This window comes from Salvelinus sp. IW2-2015, linkage group LG28 (assembly GCF_002910315.2).
Source record: "Salvelinus sp. IW2-2015 linkage group LG28, ASM291031v2, whole genome shotgun sequence".
NCBI lineage: Eukaryota > Metazoa > Chordata > Actinopteri > Salmoniformes > Salmonidae > Salvelinus > Salvelinus sp. IW2-2015.
Genome location: NC_036868.1, coordinates 29,255,650 through 29,265,784, shown reverse-complemented (window position 1 = coordinate 29,265,784; position 10,135 = coordinate 29,255,650). Strand labels below are relative to the sequence as shown.

The following is a 10,135-nucleotide window of genomic DNA, read 5'->3' as shown; positions in this document are numbered from 1 at the left end:
GACCCCTACGCAATCCTAGACTACAGCCTTCATACGACTGCTTACGCAACCACTTTCCTCCTGTGGTGGCAGGCCTTGGTAGTGGCAGTGACCGGCTGCTGAGGTTGCACACACACACTGGGACATTACAGGCATTATGTCGATGCTTACAGTCACCATCTCAAAGGGTCGTTTGGGCAAAACCACTGCTACCCCATGGAGCCACACACAACCTCCCCGCGACACTGTCTAAGTAAACACTTATGTTATGATGTCCCAGTGTGCGTCACTAAGAACCCGAAAGCACATAGTTTTAGGAGTCTTTAGCCATGTAATTGGATATGAATTAGGACAGCTGAGTTGTGCTGATAAGGACCCATGCCAGGCCAGCAAAGGGATTGCAGATAGGACAATTCACAATGGCTGTTATGTGGCAAGGTTGTAATAAGTTTAATGCATAGCATTTATCTTTACCTAAGAATTCAGATCAGAGAAAAACGTTATCCTGGAAAAATACAACTATCACATGATAATATACATATTGATCTGATTCAACTAGAGGCTTCAACCAGTGGTCCAGTCAACCACAAATTAAAGTAAATTATCACTTTCATTACTTTGCATTTGCAGTGTGTGTGGGAGCTTCTATCCTTTGAATGACAGTTTTACTATTACATGAGTAATGTGACCATCTTAAAGTGGTTGAATGGACTAGTGGTTAATGTATGGTTGATAGTGGGTTTATATATGGTTTGACCGCAGTGTGACCGTGTCTCTGGTACTGGTAGGTTTCCAGGAGCTGTCTCTCCATGACCAGGTGCAGCTGCTTGAGAGTTCCTGGCTGGAGGTGCTGATGATRGGACTKATTTGGAGGTCCATCCCCAGCCCTGGGAAACTAAACTTCGCCAAGGACCTGATACTGGACAGGTGGGTACACACACACATAAAATATATTGTACATGAAATCCATCTAAATTGTAGATGTCCWTTTCGCGTCTTGTCTGTGTACCTCTACTAAAGGCCATGTCACAATGAGTCTAATTATGATATTCCCATGGAGAAAGAAACGCACTGTTTCACCTGCACAAGCCCCCATCACTACACTTTAACGTTGGCAGAGGGCAGTGAAATGTAATCAAAATGATGACTCTTGGGAAAGATCGTGCGAGACAGCACGAGAGAAAGGGGGGGAGATGGAGAGATGGAAAGAGAGGGAGAGGAGGCCAAGAGAGGGCGTATTTTTCAAGCACAGCCTGTTCCCTTCATTTACCCCCACCATGTTCAAAGTAAACAAGTTRCACACGGCTGCAGAGCCTTCCTAAYGGGAAAGAGGGAGAGGGTGAAATGAAATAGGGAGAGAGGAAGAAGGGCTGTTACTCTCTCTCGTTGATGTCTATGATGTTCTCATTTGATCTGAGTTTTATTATAGAGCATTACTTCTGACACCGGGTCCATAGCTAGCCACTTTGACATGATGAGTAAAATGGTGCAGGAGCGGTGGGAAGACTGTTTGAGTTAGGGGGCAACTATCAAACTTATTCTAGATGGCTGCTCTTCAGAAATACTGTATGATTATTGTTCTTACCCTGACCACCATCTCTGGTCCAGAGTTTCACTGTACTTTACTTATGTCTCATCCCGACTCATATGATAAATAAGAATTAAAAACGAATAAGAATCTTGTACGGCAGAAAAATATTATTTGTACAAAAATCTAATAAGTAATCTAATTAGGAGCCTATCTAATAAGTTTTTTATGTTTTACCTTATATGTCAGTAATGTATTTGTATATGTGTTAACATACACCGAGTATACAAAACATTAGGAACACCTGCTCTTCCCATAAGACTGACCAGGTGAAAGCTATGACCCCTTATTGATTTCACTAGTTAAATCCACTTCCAACAGTGTAGATGAAGGGGAGGAGACGGGTTAAAGAAGGAATGTTTTATTAGTTTTACCCCTTTTTCATGTTTTCATGATATCCAATTGGTAGTTACAGTCTTGTCCCATCGCTGCAACTCCCGTACGGACACGGGAGAGGTGAAGGTCGAGAGCCATGCGTCCCCCGAAACACGACCCTGCCAAGCCGCACTGCTTCTTGACACAATACTTGCTCAACCTGGAAGCCAGCCGCACCAATGTGTTGGAGGAAACACCGTACAGCTGTACAGCTGGCTACCGAAGTCAGCGTGCATGCACCCGGCCCCCCACAGGAGTCGCTAGAGCGCGATGGGACAAGGACATCCCAGCCAGCCAAACCCTCCCCTAACCTAGACGATGCTGGCCCCTCCCCTAACCCAGACGACGGTGGACACAGCCCGGGATCAAACCCAGGTCTGTAGTGACGCCTCAAGCACTGCAATGCAGTGCTTTAGACCGCTGCGCCACTCAGGAGGCCAAAATAATGATTCTTAAGCCTCGAGACAATTGAGACATGGATTGTGTATGTGCGCCATTCAGAGCGTGAATGGACAAGACAAAACATTTAAGTACCTTTAAACAGGGTATGGTGCCAGGCGCACCGATTTGTGTCAAGAACTGCAACGCTGCTGGGTTTTTCACGCTCAACAGTTTCCCTTGTGTTTCAAGAACTGTCCACCACCAAAAGGACATCCAGCCAACATGATACAACTGTGGGAAGGATTGGAACGCTTTCGACACCTTGTGAGGCCATGCCCCGATGAATTGAGTTTGTTCTGAGTGGGGAGGGGGCAAAGCAATATTAGGAAGGTGATCCTAATATTTGCTAGAATCGGTGCATATGCCTTATATGACATACACAATTCGCTACATGATTTTCAGCTTCCAGGAATTGTGTACAGATCCTTGCATCATGGGGCCGTGCACAACCATGCTGAAACATGAGGTGATGGCGGCGGATGAATGGCACGACAATGGGCCTCAGGATCTCGTCATTTTACCGATGGCAATTTGTATTGGTAAAATGCAATTGTGTTCGTTGTCCGTAGTTTATGCCTGCCCATATCATAACCCCACCGCCACCGTGGGGAACTTTGTTCACAACGTTGACATCAGCAAACCGCTTGCCAACACAAAGCCATACACGTGGTCTGCCAAATTCTCTAAAACAACGTTGGAGGCGGCTTATGGTGGCTCAATTCTCTGGCAACAGCTCTGGTGMACATTCCTGCGGTCAGAATGCCAATTGCAAGGTCCCTCAAAACTTCAGACATCTGTGGCATTGTGTTGTGACAAAACTGCACATTTTAGAGTGGCCTTTTATTATCTCTAGCACAAGGTGCACCTGTGTATTGATCATACTGTTTAATCAGCTTCTTAATTTGCCACACCTATCAGGTGGATGGATTATCTTGGCAAAGGATAAATGCTCACTAACAGGGATGTAAACAAATTTGTGCATCATTTGAGAAAAATAAGCTTTTTGTGCATATGGAACATCATCTGGGAACTTTTATTTCAGCTCATGAAACACGGGACCAACACTTTACATGTTGCATTGATATTTTGTTCAGTGTACAAGAAAAGTGTATGTTCTGACAATGTAACCTCTACAAAATACATGCTTTTCTAATAGGTTTTGTTTTTATAAGTCAACGTATATAAAAAAAYAACATGACAATTACTATATTTGTATATATATTTTCAGGTATGAATCTCCATTTTTATGGCATGTCCTACTGGACAGTGGCTTTATCTACAACTGTGCCTTTGGTCTCCCATCCAGGGTTTTAACCAAGCCCCCAGCCCTGTTTAGCTTTGATAGTTGTCACTTACTATTACCAATGTGCTATCGAGTGAATGATTGTTGAGAGATCTCCACTTAATAATGAAAGAGATTCACTGCTTGTTTCGAAGTCGTTCCTACCCTCCTCCTTCGCATCCCTCTCTCCTCCTCCTCCTCCTCCTCCCCTTCTTCCTCCTTCTGCTTTCCCCTTTCCTCCTGCTCCTCCTCGTGGCAGACTTAGCTTCTTTTTTCAACAAGTGTAACGTTGCGTGCGACTGCCTTCAGACAGTGCTATGCAATTGCTTTGAAATGTGTGTATCTCATGTATGTGAGACGTTAGAAGGCTTAACTTCCATGTCTTTTGTATGTTATTATACACCTGGAACATTTKTTTTATGTCTAAATGTTACCCATCCATATAAGTCAGATATTACAAGAATCTAATATGTGTATTTGCTGCCATATGTYTTACTTACAAGTTKCAGGTAGAACATACAGGAATCTTGTTCAATGATTCTGTATCTTTTCCATATGGGGGATCTTTGACCTCCAGGAGTGAAGGGGACTGTGTGGAGGGCATGGCTGAGATCTTTGACATGCTCCTGGCCACTGTGTTTCGCTTCCGCATGCTCAAACTAAAGCCTGAGGAGTTTGTGTGTCTCAAAGCCATCATCTTGCTTAACTCTGGTGAGTGTGTTATTCTAATCTATTAAAGATGCTTTGCTTAGTATGTTTTGTTGGTGTGAGTGTGACCTGAGTTCAATCCTGGGTTAACCTTGGCTGTGACTGAGAACATTAAGTGTGTATGATAGAAATTTTTTGTCCAATCACAAATGTTCTTTCTGTTTGAGGCAGATTCCGACCCGAGTTAAGCGCACGTAAATGGAACGAAATTCCCTTTCTATGCACATTTCTCTCGTCGCGTATTCTGACCTCGAATTTAAGCATGAGAAATAGCATGCTATTCACCCGCTATTCATTTGGGGTGGAGATCAAAGAAATMAAGATGTGGTGGTGTCTACAGATCCGTATTCTGACCTTGACTTAATTCCCTCATAATTTCACCATCTTTACTGGTGACGAAACAGTGATTAGGGTCGAGCAACCTGGCGGTTCCAAGTGGAACAACATCTACTTTCCTTTTTCGGATAGAAATAACACCATCCTCCATACACTGTCGTTTACAAATTAAGAAGAGATAGGTAAATGAGTAAGCCATTTGGATAAGGGGATTGTATAAATGACAATTGTTTTTAGATCTATTTTACCGTACAATCACCGTAGACAAATGAAGTTTATGAAATGCTGGCCTTACAAGGATGACATTTGGAGACCCAACCTATAGGCTCCTGTAGCCATGCGCAAATGACAGTATAGCGCCAAACCTACTGAGTTGATGATTTCACTCTATTTTTACAATTTGTATCTTGTTAAATATTAGCCACTTTCAGTTATACTGCCCTACAAYGCAAAAAGGCAGTAACTGCTCATAGTGTGGAACTGACAAAAATCACAGTAACTTTATGCAGTTACTGCTAACATGACCCCCATTTTCTCCAACACACGGTACAATAGAGGCAGGATACTTGTCCACATGATTAAGCATGTGTTTAATGTAGCATTCTTGACCAAATGAGCAATTACTGCCTTTGTGCTTGGTTGAGCAGTATACCCACATAGGCCTACATAACTGTCACTTTAGTGTTAGTTTCCTTACATTTTGCATCATTCCATTACATAGTTTACCTTTCTTTCCTCTGTCACATTTGTGTGTTTGTTCCTGAGGATCGCTGGCAATAGTGGAACATATGTCACGACTTCCGCCGAAGTCGCTTCCTCTCCTTGTTCGGGCGGCGTTCGACGTCGCCGGTCTTCTTGCCATCATTGATCCACTTTTCATTTTCCATTTGTTTTGTCTTGTCTTCCCACACACTTGGTTTCAATTCCCTCATTACATGTTGTGTATTTAACCCTCTGTTCCCCCCATGTCCTTGTCCGGAATTGTTTATTGTAAGTGCATGTGCATGTTATTCTGGTGTGCAACGGGTTTTGTACCCATTGATTGTTTGTTCTGGATGCTGGTGGTTTTATGTATTAAACTGCTCCGTTGTAAACCCAGTTTTTGCTCTCCTGCGCCTGACTTCCCTGCCGCCAGTACGCACCCCTTACATCATATTAAGCTAACATATTACAATTTGTGCAATAATTTGGGACACGTAGCCTATTTGTATCATTATGGAACACAGGCCATAGGTAGCAGTTTAAACCTGGAGCCTGGCACACGGTTCACGACAACTGGAATGTCGTTATCACAGTTCTATGATTAGTGAGGAGTATTAGGGTAGATTTGTGGGACTACTGTTCAATTGTAAACTTTTGTCATCTTCCAATATTTAATGGTTTGAACAATTGAATATGGCAACTTTCAGGATGAATCAAGCCACTGTATTTTTGATTCACCAATATTGTGTGCTTAAAGACTGCAAACAGCATATTTTTTTTCATTTAAGTACTTTCCTAACCCTAATTTATATACAAGATTATAATATTTTTAAATCCACCAATTGGTGCTGAAAAGGAGACAAATTTCTGTATTTAGGCCTACATGGCTTTCTTTCATTGATCCCTCATTGATCCCTAATGAGTCTGTAAAGAAAATCCTAACTAACAGTACACCAAATTTAAAAGGTTGGCTTTAGATAAATGTACTCAAAAAGCTATTGAATGAAAACTCCACTATAAAATCCGTGGGCCAGCAAGTGGAAGGGTTTTCAGTAGGTGAATTACATTAATCCAGCGCGCGCAAGGGAACCACGCCTGCAAAGCCTGCTTAAATGTCTGAATAGCAACTACTCATAAGTGCGTAAGAAAGGCGGAGTTTCCTAAGTCTGAATCCGCCACTTTATGAACATGGTGTAGAYCTAATGCATTCTGTTGCCCTTTAGTAAAAGGATGAACTCTGTTTTTATGCCACTCAAGAGCATTAGCTGTGAACAGAATGATCCCAAGTCCTTCTTTCTCAATGTACCCTATAACTGTTACCATGACAACTGGGCCAGCTGTTCTATGTGTGTTGACTGAGAGAAACTTCTGTGTTTGTTTTGAGACTGACTAATATGTAAGAGACAGAAATACCTTAGCGATGGGTGTTTTTGCAGGTTTCTGTGTATAGCTACCTGATGTTCTTATTAATTGCTGAGTTAGCAGTTGCTGCATTGAGAACATCAGGCTCTTCCCTTTTCCCTGTCTTTGTCTCTTTTTTTCTTTACTTAAAACCCTTACAATATAACTTGTAGGTACAATAACCTCTCCTCTGTCTCTCTCCTCATTCCCTCTAGGTGCCTTCTCCTTCTGTTATTACTCTGTGGAGTCCCTCCACAACAGCCCGGCGGTGCAAAGCATGTTGGACAACATCACTGACGCCCTCATCCACCACATCAGCCAATCGGGAGCCTCGGTGCAGCAGCAGTCCAGACGGCAGGCCCAGCTCCTGCTCCTGCTCTCGCACATCAGACATATGAGGTGAGGAGGGCACTCCATCTAGCTGAGGAGCACTAAGGAGAGGGGGGGGGGATAAGGGGAGTGTGGTTGGCAGACTGCTGCTTTTCTCACACATCAGACACATTATATGAGGAGTTCAAACTACACGAGGGGACACATACTCCTGATGATGTAAATTCAGATTCTGAAAGTCGAGGCGCAGTTTAGAKCTAGGCAAAGGGACTGTTCATATTATCTGTCAGTTACATACAGTATGATCATCACTTATTTGGTTCTACCCACAGATTATATTTCTGTGGTTATCAATATCCCCTCACTCCTCCTCTTCTCTCCTCTCTGTAGCAACAAAGGCATGCAGCACCTGTACAGCATGAAGTGTAAGAACAAAGTGCCTCTGTATGACCTGCTCCTGGAGATGCTGGACGCTCACCGGATCCACTCCCCAGGCAAGGTGGCCCAAGCCTGGGGACAGGCCAAGGGGGAGCCCCTCTCTACCAAAGGCTCCAGCATAGGACCCAAGCAAGGCAACCAAGATACCCAGCTCAGAAGCCCAGGTCCTGGGGTACTCGAGTATGGCACTACACGCTCTGACCGGAGCCCCATTCCATGATGAGATATAGAAAGAGGTATTTGTAGATATGGAAGATGTAAAAGTCCTTCCATTCGATATAGTATATGTAGAGAAATATTTTGACATTTATGGAGGTAAGAGTAGATAAAAAAATATACATGAATTTGTTAATTGTAATATTTGTTTATAATTTATGTGAATCATTTAATAGATAGTTCAAATGATTTAGCAGAGATCCGTTGAATGTTTAGAAACGTTCGCATTTTGTACTGGCTCACTACGGACTGAAATGTGCTCCGTCTCACCAGATGTTGCCTTTCACAACATTTACAAACTTTTGAGTGAAGTGTTTTCTGTGGCTTTAGCAGCAATTTCACCTTTTGTGCAGCTTCATATAGTGTAGCGCACTGTTAGCAGCACAGACTCTTGATAGAGAGCAGCTAGTCGATGTTGATCAATGCATTATACCCCGTGAACATGAGCTTTGCTTGCCTTGACCAAATTTCCCTGTAAGCTAAGCTAACATATGGAATTGTTTGAAGATGGTCATACCAAGGATCATTTAGCTATTTGATTTTGGATTTTAGAACCCCTTAAAGTATCAAAAAATAGATAAAGAATTATTGGATGAAACGTTGAATTTGGCATTACTGCTATTAGCAAATAGAAATGCATTGAATAACAGATTCACTACATGGAACAACAGATAGTACCCATTAAAAAAATCAAAAGGAAGTTTGTACTGAAGTGTCTGTCCAATTTTTTTCCATGTATTTAGCCCCTTATTTTCAGCACTAAACTATCTCCATATAGACTTCCATTCATGTTTTGAAACAATTGACAAAATGGGATATTTAAGGTAATGTATTACTGCATTCGTAATTTATATTGTACAGAACTCTTAACAGCATTTCAGTTGATGGACAGCAAATAATGTTTTATGGACCATTTTATATGGTTCTAAAACAGAAGTAATGTAATAGAGCCCTACAGTGGAGGTGTCATAATACCCATAAAACCTAGCGGCCAAACAGGYAAATGGTTCCAATCGTTTTTCCACCATAKATTTTTCCCATAGGGGATTTTAGAAACACTTCAAATAAAGACAGTTCACAGAATTGTCCATTTTAAAGAAATGCAGCCAATTTATTCATTACTACATTCTGTCAGGTTTTGGCCAGGACTGTTCAGGTTTTGGTCACTAGATGTCCCCATTGCACCTTTTTTGTACCTTTTGTTTTTTTCCTTGCTCTATTATTGTTTGCACCTGTGTGTCGTTCCCTTGTTAGTATTTAAGCCCTGTGTGTTCCTCAGTTCTTTGCTCAGTGTTTGTAAGTTAGCACCCAGCCCCAGCCATGCTGTTAAACTTTTTCTCTTGTTGGATTTTCCAGAGATTRGCTGGTTTTGTTCTTGTTTATTTTGGATTAGTCTTTTGAGGTTTGTTTTTTCCCTTGCTGTTCTTACCACTTTGTGGATTTTCTTTGTATTTTGGAAGATATCTATTTTTGTCTCTTGGCTTTTCTTTGGACGTTGTGGATTTATATTTTTGCCGGAAGATCTTTTCTTTGATTAAACCACCGTCTCTTGTACTGCTGTGTCTGCCTCATCTTCTGGGTTCTGCCGATTTATTTAGTGACTGTTTCTCACACCGGGTCCTGACACATTCAGCCAACATTAGATAGTTAATCCAGAGATTCTTGCCTTTGCCTCGGTTTGGCAGTAACGTTCAGATCATCTGTGTGATAGGCACATTAGCAGRTAATTTGCATTGCATTTTTGGGAGGTAAATACAGGCAAATATATTGATAAGTTACCTTGTCCTAGAGAGATTTACAAGGTTATCAAAATGTCACGCCAGGGTAAGCCTACACGGAACAGAGCCCTTCTTTTAAGTGTTTCTAAAATCCCATATGGGACAAAMGTATGGTGGAAAAACTATTGGAACGGTTTCCCTACTATGTTTTATGGGTATTATGACTCATACTGTGGTACTCTATTTAGCCTTTTTTGCAGCTGTTCTGTGAATATTTAATTGCTTACTCTAACAGATTGTTGTGTGAATTTAATCTAATTGTGTAATGTTTGTGTATATGGGAGAGCGAGATAGAGAAATGACTTGCTTGTTACCGAAGATGATTAAATACGTAGATCATTAATTTCTTCTACCAGATATGAGAGCCACTGCTGTTTACTTAGTCTGCTCTACGGAAGTCTACACCCACCACATGTACAATAAATGTAGACGTTGACTTGGATGCTACGGTCATCAAGTGCACACTTTTCAACTGACTATCATGTATTGCTGTAAATAGACCAAGGATAAGACTTTAATAAATGGGGTAGATATTTGTTGCATTATTATATATAAATTACT

The 10,135-nt window shown here is 41.7% G+C and overlaps 1 protein-coding gene across 1 annotated transcript in view; it reads left to right on the top strand.

Moving 5' to 3' along the window:
- Positions 1–9,350, top strand: part of LOC111954041 (estrogen receptor-like) — a 29,088-nt gene extending 19,738 nt beyond the window's left edge. Inside the window, exons 7-10 of the mRNA XM_023973541.2 lie at positions 768–906; positions 4,243–4,376; positions 7,028–7,211; positions 7,533–9,350. Of these exons, the coding sequence (XP_023829309.1) occupies positions 768–906; positions 4,243–4,376; positions 7,028–7,211; positions 7,533–7,800 (725 nt within the window). The 3' untranslated portion in view covers positions 7,801–9,350. The remainder of the gene's footprint in view (positions 1–767; positions 907–4,242; positions 4,377–7,027; positions 7,212–7,532) is intronic.
- The last annotated feature ends 785 nt before the right edge of the window (positions 9,351–10,135 follow it).